The sequence below is a fragment of the Corylus avellana genome, chromosome ca3 (assembly GCF_901000735.1).
Source record: "Corylus avellana chromosome ca3, CavTom2PMs-1.0".
Taxonomy (NCBI): domain Eukaryota; kingdom Viridiplantae; phylum Streptophyta; class Magnoliopsida; order Fagales; family Betulaceae; genus Corylus; species Corylus avellana.
Window position 1 is genome coordinate 35,709,973 of NC_081543.1, and position 17,286 is coordinate 35,727,258.

Sequence of the window (17,286 nt, forward strand, 5' to 3'; positions counted from 1 at the left end):
TTGAATTAAAAGTCATGGTGGGACCCAATGTTTTGTCTCCTTCTTCAAGTAGGAGAGGTTTTTTGGTTCAACCGGTTTACTCCTTTTGGGTTTAGGAGACTTTTGTTCAAGTTTGTTTTGGAGTCCTTCTCCTATGTGTTATTGGACTCATTGTTTGACTTATAGTAGAAGTCCTAGACCAACATGTAAAAGGAGAGTTAAAGCTTCTATATAAGGAACAAAGCACAAGGTGAATTTGTGTGTGCCAAAAACGTGAAGCACCAAAGGGAGGAGAAAAAGAGAGAATTTGAGAGAAGGAGGTACAAGGGCAGCAAGGGTGTTTTCTTCTTGGTGGTTTTTGGAGGAGCCAAAAACAAGTGATTAGAAGAAAAAGGGTGCTGCAGAGTGAGAGAAGAAAATAGAGATCAGCCGCCATCCGTTCCAGCAAAAGAAGAGTTTGTACATCTGTCTTTTGTATTCTATTTTGGGAATAATCTCTCTTGTGTGATAGTGAGATTTGGGTGTATTGGGGCTTTGGGATCTGAGTGATTTTCTCTCTACTATTTTTGTACTCCATCTTTTGATAGTGGATTTTCTCCGGGTCGTCTCCGCCAGTGGATGTAGGCTTGTTAAGCCGAACCACTTAAATCTTTGTGTCGTGTGTGATTGCTTATCTTTGTTATTCCGCATTCTTCTTATTTTTCGCATCTCACGGGTCTTGGGAAATAGGATTAATTTCCTAACAGGGACATCCCTACGAAGTTGTCAGTTTCTTTAATCAAACTGCAACAGCCTGAGGGGCATTGACAACGGATGCGACCTCAGAGACTGAGAGAGAACACTATGCTTGAGAAAATATGAGATTATAAAGAAGAATAATATGCTATGTTTACAAGTTTACATTACAAAACCATCACAATTATTTAATCGGTACTTGAATTGTCAAAAAAACCATTTGAATTGTGAAAATAGCATTTGTTCAATTTTGTTATGATCAAATAGTACTATATGCTATATTTTTATTTTATAACTATCTCACTTTGTTAAGATAATAGTTGTTGGATCAGACTTTTGACCATCTCATCTAAAAATCAATTGGTGTCAAGTGAGGGAAGCCAAAACATTTTATGGCATTCGAAATTGCACCCTGCAAAGCATATTTTAAAAGTCATCCAAGTGAGTAAAGTGGTATTGTTACACCTCAACAATAGTGTTAATCAACTTTTTTTTAGTAAGGATGAGTCCAATAACTAGTTGGCACGGTCAGGTTAGCGGGCAGGATAAAGATAAGATAAAGTGTGGTTCATATCATTACTTGTGAGTGAGCATGTATTTGTCCCTATTATTCCATCAGGTTCTACTATATCCCCTTAAGAAGTGCGTCAACTATTTCTCATCGTTCATAATAGAGTAATGCTATATACCGCACTACTATTCCATCATTATTTCACTGTATTAATGTGGAAATCAAATCATGTTGTCAATCACAACTATTTATATATCTTCCATATTTGGCAAATCTTACATGAGTTCCTTTGTTTTAATTCTTGGTTTTGGAAATAATTGTTAATCTTGTATTGTTTGGTTTAAAAATCCACGTACCTACGCTGTCCTGGATCTTCTCAATTTTAAATGAAATGTAGATAAATGGGTTAGTTGTTTTTAGGAGGGCAATTTTGTCATTTTATTTTATTTTTGAATAAAAATGCCCTCTTAAAACTACTAAATAGATCCCCTCCATTTCAAATCCTTCTCCGCATCATATCGGGTCGTAAAACAATAATTATCAATGCTTACAATTAACTGCTATTTTAACAGTTTATCAACAGTAACAATTGCTATTTAACCGTCATTAAAATATGGCCATCAAATCTTAACAAACACTTGATTTTGATCGTTAGATTAAATTATTATCAATGGTTATTTAATTATAACTGTTAGATCATAACAATCACTAAATTTCAACTGTTAGATCAAATTTAATTTAATTTTATAATTGATTTTACTAAAGAACTAGTCCAATTGTTGGATCTATCTTAAAGTATTTTACGGTTCAGATCAAACAACCAAATCAAATAACTATGATTGTTCAAAAATTTATAGTCATGATCCAATCACTCCATCAAGTTGCCACTAGGACCCTACAGCCCATTGTGACACATACACGTGTGTCCGATGAGAAGTACTAGAGTATACCCACAAGTGCATACACTCAACATTGCATTAAAGCAAATCCTCGATGTGAATTGTACTTTTTAAATGTCAATTTAACTTTCTTTTCGTTCTCATAAATATTTAGTATTATTGCTTTAACAAATTTTAAAAAGTCTTTAACAAACAAACGATGGTAATATATTACTCGGAATATAAAAGGTTTCCAACCTCAATCATTTTTGTTTTGAGAAGAATTAGAAGCCAAAAACCAGAAGTAATAAAAAAAACAGGGACTCAATGAGTGCCTTGAATGGTGCAGCTTCGCATGAATGGTCGAAGACCAAGTCAAATTCAGTTTTTTCAACATATGGCCCCATGAGTGACTTTGATCGGCTTCCGAGTCACATTGCATAGGCCCCCGTGCAAAGGAGATACGAGAATCAGACAGTCCTCCTGAGTTGAAATTTGTAGAAAAGGAAAATAGTTTGAAAAAGAAAAAAACAGAGAAGAAGTGTAGACTCCGAATAAGAACATATAAAACCAATTAAAATAACACCATATGTTGGAAAACTGAGAACAAAGTTGCTTAAATAGTTTACTTTCTCTGGATGTGAAAAGATCAATCATTTAGAAGAAAATCAATGGGAGCAATTACCCATCTTTTCGTCTACTCTGTCTTCTTCTCTCTGTTTAGAATCTCCATTACACAAGACTCTATTACTCCAAGTCAGTCAATCAGAGACGGTGGCACTACTTTAGTTTCAGCTGGTCGATCATTTCAATTGGGATTCTTCAGCCCAGGTAATTCCAATAGTCGATATGTGGGAATTTGGTACACAGTATCTCCCGACACAGTTGTGTGGGTAGCCAACAGAGAAGCTCCGCTTAGCGATCACTCGGGAGTTTTAAAGGTTGAGGATGATGGAGTTCTTGTGCTTCGTAATAGCACCAATGGTACAGTTTGGTCATCTAATACATCAACAACCCTACATAATCCAGTTGCACAGCTGTTGGACACTGGGAATCTTGTTGTCAAAGATGGGAATGATGATAAACCAGAGAACTTTTTGTGGCAGAGTTTTGATTATCCTTGTGACACCCACCTACCGGAAATGAAGCTTGGATGGAACTTGGTAACTGGTCTAGATAGGTTTATTTCATCTTGGAAGAGCACCGATGATCCTGCTCCAGGTGAGTATTCAGTACGGATAGATCCTCGTGGGCTTCCGCAAAGGGTTAATATGAAGGGAGATTTAATAAAGACTAGAGCAGGGTCATGGAATGGCATTACTTTTACGGGTAATCAAGGGTTAAGACCGAATCCAGTATTTCGGTATGAATTTGTGTTTAATGAGAAGGAGATCTATTACGATTACAAACTCCTAAACACTTCTGTTTTCTCAAGATTTGTGATAAACCCATCGGGCGTTGCGCAACGATTCATATGGGTGGATCGGACACAGAGTTGGGAGCCTTTCTTTACATCCCAGGCAGATCAGTGCGAAAATTATGGCTTATGCGGTGCTTATGCTACCTGCAACATCAATAACTCTCCTATATGTTCATGCTTGGAAGGATTCTTACCCAAGTCTCCAAAAGCTTGGGATTCGATAGATTGGTCTGATGGGTGTGTTCGAAGTACTCCTTTGAAATGCGAAGTTGGAGATGGATTCCGGAAGCAGACGGGGGTGAAATTGCCCGACACGTCTTCTTCCTGGTATAACAAGAGCATGACCCTCCAGGAATGCGAGGGAATGTGTTTGAAAAACTGCTCCTGCACAGCATATTCAACTTTAGATGTCAGGGGAGGAGGAAGCGGCTGCCTGCTTTGGTTTGGTAGCCTTGTTGATATAAGAGAATTCTCTGAGGGTGGGCAAGACTTCTATATAAGGATGGCCATTTCCGAACTGGGTAAGATTTCACTTCTATTTGGATTTTGCCGAATTTTTTATTTTATTTTAACGAATGGTGCAGATGGAATGGTTGGTGCCAGCAAAATAAAACTTATACTACTGCATTAAATAGTTGTTGTTGACATTCTTAACATGTATAGATTAGCATACTTGGAAACTGGACTTTGTATGTTTAGCATGCTACAGCAAGAGAAGGATTTATCTTCTCAAATGTGTGCAAGCATATCGAAGAAGATGTAGGGCTAACACTGTATTGTGATTATTCCCTGTACCATAATATTGATTTTAGCACTATAGTTATAATATAATATATATACCATAAAGAGGAAGTTTGGGTTTAAAGTTGTTTCTGCAGAAGGTGGAAGTTGAATACTGTGAGAAGGGCTGCTGCTTGTAAATGTGTTCTGTTGTTGGGTTGGTATGTTTTTCTTTGAGTTGCTGCAGAATGTGGTTTCTGTAGCGGGGAAGGATGTAAGATGTGGGGAGATTTTGATGTTAGTTGTTTGTATTTGTGTTTTGTTTGTTGTGAAGTTTTTGCTGGTTGATTTGGTATTATACTGTTCTGTAGTATGATTATGTTTCTGCTGTCTTGCTGAAGAGTTGTAATTGTGTAGTTTTGTTAATGAAGAACTTACTCATAAAAAAAGAAGGAAGAAATATAGAGATAGATAACACTTGACATCCTCTTCATGAAATTCTTACACAATATATATTTCAACACCAATTAATACAATAGTTTTAGTGCCCACGTCCCACCACAATTGACTAGTTTCTAGATCTCACTCACCCCACATAATTCTGTCATGTTTATTCAAAGACCTATATTCATTGAATAGGACCTATAAATTATAAGTCATGGCAAAATATGGTTAAAAAAAAAAAAAAGTTGTGGAAACTAATGAGTATCAATAAAATAAAAAAAGACAAGAAAACAGGTGTTGATATATGGGAAGAAAGTCTTGGTTTAGGTGGGAAGACTAACAATAACTTCATGGAGACAAGAAAACAGGTGTGGATATATGGGAAGAAAGTCTTGGTTTAGGTGGGTAGAAATTGACAGGTTGATGAAGGAAATGGCCCACAACATTTGTTACGCCCATGTGGAGACTAATACTGACAAACAGAGACATTGTCCACTACCACCGACCGACATATGAACAATATCTGTTGGTTAATCTTCAATTTTTCTCTTTGGATTTTGCTGGATTTTTTTTCTTCTTCTATTTTAAACAATAGGACATATGGAAAACAATATCTGTTGGTTCAGCCTTTTTCCTGCATGTTTTCTGAGGTTGTGTGTTGGTACACAAGATAACATCTTTCAAAGCTTGCTTAATAGGCTGACCATAAAACCACAAGCTAGATAATTTGGTGTTGAGCTCAACTGCTTTATCCACCTCATCTGTTACCCATTTCCCTGTCTAGAATATGGACAAAATAAAGTCTCTTTCTTTTCTTTAGTTATCCTTGGCTGAAATGCATGAATTGGACTCTGTTTTGATCTTTCAGGTCATCTTGAGAAAGAGGGGCAATCCAGCAAGAAGAAACTAGTAGGAATTATAGTCGGCTCAGCATTACTAGTCGTGGGAATGATAATAGTTGGACTGGTCTTATACATATGGAAGAAGAAACTCAAAAAACAAGGTAAATTTGTAAGAAATGGACTCTAATAATAATTGATTAATGATAGTCAATTTATAGCTAGGAAATTTAAATAACTAGGTCTTTCATGGAATGAGATTGGGGGGAGGGGAGAGAAATTTGCCTTTTTAAAAGAACTGTCCAAGATTTTTCCTGCCAATGCATCTCTTGTTATTTTAGGAACGAAAAAAGGAAGTCAGAGGAAGGATTATGACAATGAAGGTGGGAAGGAAGATATGGAGTTACCGATATTTGATCTGGCCACCATAGTTAATGCTACGGATAATTTTTCAAGCAACAAGAAGCTAGGAGAAGGTGGCTTTGGACCTGTGTACAAGGTAAATAATAACATAACTAGTTTAGCTATATTTTATTATTTTTCAAAATATACCAACTATTTGAGTTTCAGGGAACATTGCTAGAAGGGAGAGATATAGCTGTGAAGAGGCTTTCAAAGAATTCTGGACAAGGACTAGATGAGTTCAAAAATGAAGTTATTTTGATTGCCAAACTTCAACATCGTAATCTTGTGAAGCTTCTTGGTTCTTGCATTCAAGAAAATGAAAACATGTTAGTCTATGAATACATGCCAAACAAAAGCTTGGACTCCTTTATTTTTGGTTTGAACCTTGACCTTGACTTGATTTAAAGCATTAATGTTTAGTCTTATCCTCTTTCATTGATAAAATTGTTTGATAAGAATTTAGCAAGGTATGTACTAACATGAGTGTGAAATTGGACAGATCAAGCAAAGAGTAAATTACTCGATTGGAATAAGCGTATCAACATTATTCGTGGTGTTGCTAAAGGGCTTCTCTATCTTCATGAAGACTCTAGACTGAGAATTATCCATAGAGATCTCAAAGCTAGCAATATCCTTCTAGATAATGATATGAATCCAAAAATTTCTGACTTTGGTCTTGCTAGATCATTTGGGGGAGATCAAATTGATTCTGAGACCAATAGGATTATGGGAACATAGTAAGTATGCTTCAACTTCCTTTATAGGTTAAGTGTAACTATTTTTTAACTTCTTTTCTTTGCAATGATATTTCGCAGTGGTTATATGTCTCCTGAGTACGCAGAGCATGGACAGTATTCAGTAAAATCTGATGTATTTAGCTTTGGAGTTTTAGTATTAGAGATAGTGAGTGGGAAGAAGAACCGGGGATTTTGTCACCCAGACCACCACCTTAATCTTCTTGGACATGTAAGCTAAAGAGTAACAAATCCTAATAATTTACTTTTATTATTATTATTATTATTTTTGAAGGAAACCACATATTAATATTTCAGTTTAATGACAATACATATTGTCATGATGCCCTTGTTATATTGACTCTTTTAATGGTCTTCGGCCAATTTTTGACCGACAAAACTTTGGTTTTCATTTCTTTCAGGTATGGAAACTATGGATTGAAGGCAGGTCAATGGAACTGGTCGATGAACTGATAGGTGACTTGTGGACTCTATCTAATGTATTACGACACATTCATGTGGGTCTGTTATGTGTGCAACATAGACCGGAAGATAGGCCAAACATGTCATCTGTGGTTCAAATGTTAAGTAGTGAGAGTTTTTTGCCTAAGCCAAAACAACCAGGTTTCTTTACGGTTTCACTAGAAGATGATTCTTCATCTAGCAAGCATGGAACTTATTCGGCAAATGAAATCACCACTACATCATTTAAAGCTCGGTAAATAATATTACTTGAGAGCCAAAACAGAGAGTTTTTATTTTTATTTTTAATTTAAATTTAAATGAAGTTATGTAATCTTGATTTCAGCATATTTAGCTGGAAGCTACTATTCTACTGTATAATTATTTAACTTGATTTCAGCAGGATTAGGATAGAAGGGTCAAAAAGAGAAAAAGGTAAATAGCTTTGGCTTATAGCAAGGCTACTTCTACTGTATTCTTGTTGTTTATTCATTTAGTGGATAATCTTTACACAGGAGTTAGGACTATGTTATGCGATTGAAAATATATGTTTTTACTTGCCCAAAAAATATATGTTTTTCTTTGAATAATCTCAAAATCAATACCTTTAATAATACATCCTATAAATTTAGAACTAATTTGTCACCAGAAATGCATTTAAAAGTTGCAATTGGAACGTTTTGATTAAGCATATTCCAAACCATGGTCTCCGGAACCCTCTTGGCCTTTCAAACTTTTATACCAATCATGCTATGCAATAAATCATGATTAAAGTAAAAAAAAAAAAAAAAAAAACAAACAAACAAACAACTATGAGAACACAAGAATTTATGTAGTTTCCTTGATTTGAACTGTGTCCATAGATAAGGGCAATTACTAACAAAAACTGGGTCTGTCATGAGAACGGGGGCTACTATTGTGGATATAATTACTACAATCCCACTCGGTCACCCTACTACATGGTAATAATTAAACAATCACAAGTTCATCACGTGACAAGCATTCAAGTGACCATTTTTAAGGAGCCTCCTATTAAAAGAAAGACACATCCCGATGTAAGTACTTTCTCTCCCATGCTCTCTCCATTCATATTTGATCTACATATAAATAATACTATATTACTCCAAATACGAAAAGATAAACCATTAAAAATTCAATGGAAGCCTTTACCCATCTTTTTGTCTACTATTTCTTATTCTCCCTTAAGAACCTCCATAAGAAGGTGATTCAAGGATAAAGTTTTCATTAACTATAAGCTTTCCTTTACGAACCTGCAAGCAGACATTTACCAACAGATGGATTGTATCAATCAAGATATCAAAGGACAGATGTCTCAATATTTCATTATCAAAGTTATTTTCTTTCTCATTACATTCACTAGTCTTTACAATAAAGAGTACAGAACTATGAAAGAAAGAAAGAAATAATAGAATCAAACTAAACTTGAGCATTCTCCCAACTATGGAAATCTGACTATTCTAAAGATGGGAAAATCCTAAAGTTGGAAAACTAAAATCCAAGGAAAAAAAAAAAAGAAAAAAAAAAAAAGCAATGAATCCTTTTAAGAAGGAAACACCAACCAACTAATATTGAACCTAATCTCAAAAGAAGACAATTCAAATTAAACTTGATAAACCACCAAGGTGGTAGTTGAGTTGGTAAAATAGTAGGGGATAAAATTCTATTCTCCTCCTCTTTTCTTCCTAGTGGTCACAGGTTTGAATCCGCTTGCGGTAGTAGTCCGCAAATCAGATGCTACTAAGAAGGGGCTTTACCAATTTGCACTTTGGTGGGGTTGTGGTGACGGACTCACCTTCCCAGGTAGTAGCTATGGTTCAAACTAAACATTCCATAGTGGGTAGGAACCCCGATGGTCATGCCCAAATGAGGAAATTACACTGGTCGCCCCTTCCTCCTTTTTAATTAGAAAAAAAAAAAAAAATTAAACTTGATAGTCTAATAAAAGGCATTTTTGACTAAAATTTGGGGTCTTCAAATTCCTTTTGAACTTCCTAAGATCGAATAAAAATGTGCTCAAATGGCATTGCACCAATTTTATTTTTGTTATGTTTTTTCTAGCACTGAAAATAGGGGGTCGTTGTCCTACATCAAAACAAAATTGGCTTTTCATAAAAGATAAGGTTTCTCTAACTCTCTTAACAAAATACTGACTGAAATTTTTTTCATAATTATTATTTTATTTTTATTTATTTTTATTTTTTTAATTCTTAAAAACGTTTTGTGCATGTTTGAGTTCTTTGTTCATATTTTTATTTTTAGGAAAGAAAGAAAGAAAAAAAAAAAACAACAGTATTAGGGAAAAATATACTTTGGCCCCTGAACTATCTCCCATTTTAATTTGCAAATACACCTCCAAACTTTAAAAAGTGAAATCGAAGCCCCCACATACTATAATTGCGTATAAAATTAGACACTTTTGTATTTTTTTTTTTTTTGTTGCCAAAAATTCCTTTGAAGTTATTAAAAATAAAATTTAAAAAATATAGAAAAACAACCATTTGAAAATATATATATATATATATATGTAAGGGGGTAATATGGAAAGGCCACCCTTTTTGGCATTTTCTGTTTTTTTTTTTTTTTTTTTTTTTTTTTTTTAATAATAATTTTAATTTTTTAAATGATTATTTTTTAATAAATTTAAGGGTATTTTGGGTAGAAAATGCAAAAAGTGTCTAATTTGACATGCATATTGCATTGGTAGTTCGGGAGGCTCTTATGTCACTTTTAAAAGTTTAAAGGTATAAGTGAAAAATGGATAATAATTCATAGGAGTAAAATGTATTTTTCTCAAAGTATTAAAACTGGGCTCCGTAAAATGATTTTTGAAAAATGTTTTCCGTATTTTTGAATGTTTGGTGCGACGAAAAATAATAGTCAATGAAAAATATTTTCAATTTGACTGAAAAAACCTCTTTCATTTCCGAAAAATGGTTTTCATTTTTGAAAATCATAAACAATTTTTCGAGTTTAAGCATCCTATTCTCAGCTTGACAATTTGGCTAAGATGTCGCCAAAACCCTGCCAAGACTTTACTGGGCCACTGTCAGGGCCCTGCCAAGACTCGGCAGGGACACTGTTGAGACCTCGCTGGGACATTGCTAAGACTTAATCGGGACACCATGGCAATTCCCGGTTGGAAACTCGCCGAGACTCAATTAGGACAACACTGAGTCTTGGTCGAGCCTGACTAAGACTCGGTTAGAACCTTGCTTGGACTTGGTTGGAACTCACATGACTCAGCCAAGTCATCGTCAAGAGCTGTTTTGGACATTTTTATAATTTAAAGTTTAATATGATTTAATGAAAATATATATATTAAAAAAAAAAAATCCCAGTTCATTATATTTAGAGGGGTAAAATTAACATTTCACTTTTTGTGGACAATTTTACCCCTCAAATCTCAATTACCTGCTCCTCTCCATGTCAATTGCAATGAATGGTTGAAAAATAAGTCAAATTCAGTTTTTTCAATCGTGGACCCCATGAGTGACCTGATCGGTTTTCAAGTCACATCACATAGCTAGGCCCGTTGGCAAATAAGGGGATAGGAGCATCAGACACTCCTCCTGTATTCAAATTTGTAGAAAAGGAGGATGAAAAAGACCAAGACTTGTGGAGGAAAAAACAAAAGTGAAAAGGAAAAAGGAAAAATCCTAGAAGAAGGGTAGAGTACTCCGAATAAGAACAGATACACCAACCATTAGAATAAAGAACGTCTGCTAGAAAACCGAGAAGAAGGCTGCTTAAATCCTAATTTCCATGCATATACTACATGCAGATAAACCATGCGAAAATCAATGAAAGCCTTTACCCATCTTTTTGTCTTCTACTCTTTCTTATTCTCCCTCTTAAGACCCTCCATTACACAAGACACTATTACTCCAAGTGAATCCATCAGAGACGGTGGCACTTTAGTTTCAGCTGGCCGATCATTTCAATTGGGATTCTTCAGCCCAGGTAATTCCAATACTCGATATCTGGGAATATGGTTCACAATATCTTCGGGGACAATTGTATGGGTAGCCAACAGAGACGCTCCGCTTAGCGATCACTCGGGAGTTTTAAAGGTTACTCGTGATGGAGTTCTTGCGCTTCTTAATAGCACCAATGGTACTGTTTGGTCATCTAACACATCAAGAACACCAGAAAATCCAGTTGCACAACTCTTGGACACTGGAAATCTTGTTGTGAAAGATAGAAATGATGATGACCCAGGGAAGTTTCTGTGGCAGAGTTTTGATTATCCTTGTGACACATTCCTTCCGGAAATGAAGCTTGGATGGAACTTAGTAACCGGTCAAGAAAGGTATATTTCATCCTGGAAGAGCACGGAAGATCCTGCTCCAGGTGCGTTTTCATTACGAATAGATCTTCGTGGGTATCCACAGATGGTTGCTATGGAGGGATCTCAAATAAAGGCTAGAGCAGGGTCATGGAATGGCATTCGTTACACGGGATATCCAGCAATAAGACCGAAGCCTGGATTACGATCAAATCCACTATTTGAGTATGAATTTGTGTTGAATGAGAAGGAGGTCTATTACGAGTACAAAATCCTAAAGAGTTCCGTTTTCTCAAAATATGTGGTAAACCCATCAGGCGTTGTGCAGCGATTCACATGGATGGATCGGACACAGAGTTGGGAGCTTTTCTCTACATTCCAGGCAGATCGGTGCGAAAATTATGCCTTATGTGGCGCATATGCTACCTGCAATATCAATAACTCTCCTGTATGTGCATGCTTGGAAGGATTCTTACCAAAGTCTCCAAAAGATTGGGATTCGGTAGATTGGTCTGATGGGTGTGTTCGTAGGATTCCTTTGGAATGCAATGGCGGAGATGGATTCCTGAAGCATACGGGGGTGAAACTTCCGGACACATCTTCTTCCTGGAATAACAAGAGCATGAGCCTCAAGGAATGCGAAGGAATGTGTTTGAAAAACTGCTCCTGCACAGCATATGCAGGTTTAGATATCAGGAGGGGAGGGAGCGGCTGCCTGCTTTGGTTTGGTAGCCTAATTGATATAAGAGAATTCGCTGAGGGTGGGCAAGACCTCTATATAAGGATGGCCGCTACTGAACTGGGTACGTACCATTTCTCTTTTATTTTTTTCATTGGATTTTGTTGATTTTTATTTTTTCTCTTTTATTTTAAACTAGCATCTTAGTATATAATTTAATTTCAAAACTTTAACACATCCATCGTAATTTTCGGTATAAGTTAAAAAAAAAGTGTAAAAAATATCCCTCAAGTCTCTTTCAATAAAAAAGATACACTAAATGCTATATATATATATATATATGCAACTGTACATTTATGAATATATATAATGACACAATCACACATATGATTTAGGGGTGAAAATGTGGATGTAGATAGTGTTATTAGCATTATCTACATCCACATCCGCGGATAAAGTGATTACTGTCCGCATCCACGCCATCTCTCGGACTTCACTGGGACTTAGTTGGGCCACCACTAGGACTCGACCGAGACCCCGCCAGGACCCGGTTGGGACCTCGCCGGGATCTAGTTGGGGCTCCTTGAGCCACAACCCGTACTTTACCAAGAGCTGGTCGAGACTTGTTAGGACTTTGCGGGGGCCCGGTCGGGCCACCATCGGGACACTGGCGGGACTTGCCTAGACCCGACTGAGCCACTGTCGGGACTTCGCCGAGACCTAATAAGGATTTGCTAGTACGCAACCGGACCACTGTTGGGACTTTGCCAGAACTCGGTTAGGACATTATTGTAATTTAAAATTTAATATGATTGAATGAAAAATATATGTAAAAAAATTATGATTTTCTATATGCAGCAAACACCGAAAATGTTTTCCAGGAAATCGTTTTTCAGGAAAATATTTTCCGTTGAAAACATTTTTCATTGGATATATAATATTTTACGTCAAAACAAACGGATCCCAAGAGTTCGACAAATATTCCTGTTCTAGCTTGGTCATGCTGGTAAGAGGAATAAAATGACTAATTTTTATTTACATGAAGATAGCTTCGAGTAAAGTTGCTATTTTTAACATGCAGAAGGAGTTTGTCATGTTTCGGTTGATAAGTTGGCTAATATAGATATGGCAAAACGCATTATTCATCATGCAAAGATCGATCATCCGGAAACCTGTAATACAGTAGTATTTTCAAATTTTCAATTTACTTTCCATGTGATTCAATGTCTTTGTTTATTGATCCGTTTTTAAATGTTTGTAATGGTTCCTGTTCAATAAGCTTCACTACAATTTTGATCTATCCTAGTCTCTCTTGTTCTATTCTCAGGAAACACTTCTTACACACAAAGATTTAGTACATAACTCTGTTTTGATCTTTCAGATCATCTTAAGAAAAAGATGCACTCCAACAAGAAGAAACAAGTGGCAATTATAGTCAGCTCATCATTTTTAGTCGTGGGAACGACAATAATTGCAGTGGTCTCATACATATGCAAGAAGAAACTCAGAAACAAAGGTATATTTGTAAAAAATGGACACCAAAAATAATTGATACATGATAGTCAATTTATTGTTAAGAAATTTAAATAAGTAGGTCTTTCACGAAGAACATATTGGGGGTAAGTAATTTGTTTTTTTTTTTAAAAAAAAAAGAACTGTCAATGAGTTTTCATGCCCACGCATCTCTTGTTATTTCAGGAATGACAAAAGGATATCAGAGGAAGGATTGTGACAATGAAGGTGGGAAGGAAGATATGGAGTTGCCGATATTTGATCTGGCTGCCGTAGCTAATGCAACAAATAATTTTTCAAGCAACACCAAGCTGGGAGAAGGTGGCTTTGGACCTGTGTACAAGGTAAATAACAAAAAAACAAAAACTGGTTGAGCAATATTTTTTATTTTCTAAATTATACTGACTTTTTCATTTACAGGGTATATTGCCAACAGGGAGAGAAATAGCTGTGAAGAGGCTTTCTAAAAATTCTAGACAAGGACTCAATGAGTTCAAAAATGAAGTTATTTTAATTGCCAAACTTCAACATCGTAATCTTGTGAAGCTTCTTGGTTGTTGCATTCAAGAAAATGAAAATATGTTAATCTATGAATACATGCCAAACAAAAGCTTGGACTCCTTTATTTTCGGTTTGAACCTTGACCTTGACTTCATTCAAAGCATTCATGTTTAGTCTTATCCTCTTCTATTAATGAAATTGTTTGCTAAGAAATGTAGCCAGGTATGTGCTAACATGAATATGAAATTGGACAGATCAAGCAAAGAGTAAAGTACTAGATTGGCATAAACGTATCAACATTATTCGTGGTGTTGCTAAAGGGCTGCTCTATCTTCATGAAGACTCCAGATTGAGAATTATCCACAGAGATCTAAAAGCTAGTAATATCCTTTTAGATAACAATATGAATCCAAAAATTTCGGACTTTGGCTTGGCTAAATCATTTAGGGGAGATCAAGTTGACTCTAAGACCAATAGAATTATTGGAACATAGTAAGTATGCTTAAACTCATTTAATGGGTTAAGTTTAGTTGTTTTTTAACTTAGTTTTTCTTTGCAATGGTATTTTGCAGTGGTTATATGTCTCCAGAGTATATGGTGCATGGACGCTACTCGGTAAAATCTGATGTGTTTAGCTTTGGAGTTTTAGTATTAGAGATATTAAGTGGAAAGAAGAACAAAGGATTTTGTCATCCAGACCACCACCTTAATCTTATTGGACATGTAAGTATTAACAACGCAGTTATTGACAATACAGAGGATCACATGATGCCCCTATTATTTTGATGCTCTTTTAATAGTCAAGAGCCAATTTGAAGGGAGTCCAACTAACAAAAATTTTGTTTTCATTTCTTTCAGGCATGGAAACTATGGATTGAAGACAGACCAATGGAACTTATCGATGAATTGGTAGATAACTTGTGCACTCTATCAAGTGTATTACGACACATTCATGTGGGTTTGTTATGTGTGCAGCGAAGACCAGAAGATAGGCCAATCATGTCGTCTGTTGTTCAAATGTTGAGTAGTGAAAATTTACTACCTAAGCCGAAACAACCAGGTTTCTTTTTAGATTCACTTGAAGCAGATTCTTCATCTAGCAAGCATGAAACTTGTTCAGCTAACACAATCACCGATACAGAGTTTGAAGCACGATAAAGTATGTCACTTGAGAGCGAAAGCTGAGTTTTTATTTATAGGAATTTATGTAATCTTGATTTTAGCATATCTAGCTAAACAAAAAAGGTCTGCAAGCTGCTACTCTTTAGGACAGAAGGGTCAAAAAGATATAGAGCTTTGGCTTAGTGCAAGGCCGACCCTACTATATTCATGCTATTTATTCATATGATGAATTAGTCTTTACACATGGGACTAATATCATGTATTTTTTTTTTTTTTGATAACAGTGTCATGTATTTCAGATAATATCAAGTGTTTCAGAGTGTGTTCTTCTTTGAATAATTTTAGAATGCATACTATAAATTTATATCTAATTTTTTACCCGAAATTAGAAGTTTATGCCAAAACATGCTCTCCAGAAACCTCTTGGCTTTGTTATACGGACTGATACCTTGTCTTCTACATATCTTCCTAGTATTCAATTAAAAACTCAGTAGCCACTTTACGTATCCCAATGCTCTGTCCTCTTAATATGGTGTTCATGCTTGGAAAAAATTAAACCATTTTGTAAGAAGTTTAGGGAGAATAGAGAACATACTGAAACCCCAAGAGATTGCCTGAGAACTATGTTTCCTAAGTGGAAGTTGTTTGTTTGAATCTCCCCCTCTCCATCCCTTAGGGCCGAACCTAGCTGCCAACAAAAAATAAATAAAAATTAGAGAATATATTGCTTGACACAAATGAAGGAATCCCCTGTTTCTCATTGCTCTCACTATCTCTAGTTACCAAAACATCGAATCAAAATACATCATATTTGACTGAGAACAGTCCATTGATTGCGTAGTCCTTAGACATGTAACCCCTATAGGAAATCATTGATGAAATCAACATATTTATGGACAAAGGTTCAAGTATACAAAATATATAGAGATTCTTGCTATCTTCCAACCACTCTGTTTTACCTTGCTTCAGTTTCATCTCTTCCAAATATTTTAGCTATGCCAAAGTCTGAAATTTTCGGATTCAGCTTATTGTATGGTAAAACATTGCTAACTTTTGGATCTCAATGGATAATTCTGGGTATGCATTCTTGTTGAAGATAAAGTAGCCCACAAGCAGTCCCATTGATAATGTTGAAGCGCTTAGGCCAATCTAATAATGTTTTTTTGCCTAGGATATGCATATTTTAGAACCAAGTTAATTCATGGTGGAGCTATGAATTATTTAGATATTCATAGAAGGAAAGGAATCCAAGCTTTTGTTCTGCATGTATTCATATATCAGAATCCTTTTTTCTTCTTGAATGCAACATCCTAAAAGCTTCACAAGGTTAATTTCTTTGCTGAAGTTTGGCAATGCTAAAAACTTCATTCTTGAATTTGTCGACTCCTTGTCTTGATTTTGATGAAAGCCTCTTAACAACTATTTCTTGCCCCTCTTCTCCCTGAATATCATGTTCTGTATCAATCACAAATGCTCAGGAATATTGAAGTGTTAACCCATCCATGGATGACTTCATAAGGTGAATTCAGCCATTCAACGTGTAACCAAGTGATACTCACAAACTTCTTGATTAAACATGATTTCCTTCCTTACTCGTGTACTGGGTTTTCATTAATATAGATAAGCATTTACAAGATACAAGATAAACTTTACAGTTAAGTATTTGGGATTCGGCTTCTAAGTGGGCTCCACCCACTTAATAGGTTTTTTTTAAAAAAAAAGTACAATAAACAAATCATTAAGAATTAAATATTATAAAACAATTAATAATTATGAAACAAAAACTATTAAACAATTAAAACAAAAAAGCAAAGCAAATAAAAAAACTAAAGGAGTGGCTCAGTCACTCTTAGCCGGCCACCCCATTTTGGCAAGGGGGTGATTGGAGCCATTTCGCATGGCCGGTTTAAGATGAAAAAATCAAATCCTGGCCATTGGTGATGGTCTGACCACCCCTAATAGGGTAAAATTAAAAAAAAAAAAAAATTGGGTTTGACTTTCGGGTGGTCGGACCACCCAAGGGCCGGTTGCTTCTGGGT

At 35.7% G+C, this 17,286-nt stretch overlaps 2 protein-coding genes across 2 annotated transcripts in view; both read left to right on the plus strand.

The window, feature by feature from the left end:
* The first annotated feature begins 2,589 nt into the window (after positions 1-2,589).
* LOC132173742 (G-type lectin S-receptor-like serine/threonine-protein kinase At4g27290) lies at positions 2,590-7,678 on the plus strand. Its single transcript, XM_059585334.1, has 8 exons — positions 2,590-4,044; positions 5,556-5,690; positions 5,868-6,025; positions 6,097-6,307; positions 6,431-6,668; positions 6,747-6,897; positions 7,088-7,383; positions 7,531-7,678. The coding sequence occupies exons 1-8, from the start codon at positions 2,775-2,777 to the stop codon at positions 7,568-7,570; spliced, it is 2,499 nt and encodes an 832-aa protein (XP_059441317.1). The 5' UTR covers positions 2,590-2,774; the 3' UTR covers positions 7,571-7,678.
* A 3,258-nt stretch (positions 7,679-10,936) lies between these two features.
* Positions 10,937-17,286, plus strand: part of LOC132174511 (G-type lectin S-receptor-like serine/threonine-protein kinase At4g27290) — an 8,605-nt gene continuing 2,255 nt past the window's right edge. The window contains 7 exon segments of the mRNA XM_059586157.1: positions 10,937-12,236; positions 13,494-13,628; positions 13,811-13,968; positions 14,045-14,255; positions 14,380-14,617; positions 14,698-14,848; positions 14,984-15,280. Of these exon segments, the coding sequence (XP_059442140.1) occupies positions 10,937-12,236; positions 13,494-13,628; positions 13,811-13,968; positions 14,045-14,255; positions 14,380-14,617; positions 14,698-14,848; positions 14,984-15,280 (2,490 nt within the window).

Bases quoted from the DNA above. Each gene is read 5' to 3' on its own strand.
- LOC132173742 (XM_059585334.1), top strand. From the start codon at position 2,775: ATGGGAGCAATTACCCATCTTTTCGTCTACTCTGTCTTCTTCTCTCTG. The intron at 6,308-6,430 runs GTTTGAACCTTG...GAAATTGGACAG, and splicing joins CTTGGACTCCTTTATTTTTG to ATCAAGCAAAGAGTAAATTA. The intron at 7,384-7,530 runs GTAAATAATATT...TGATTTCAGCAG, and splicing joins ACTACATCATTTAAAGCTCG to GATTAGGATAGAAGGGTCAA.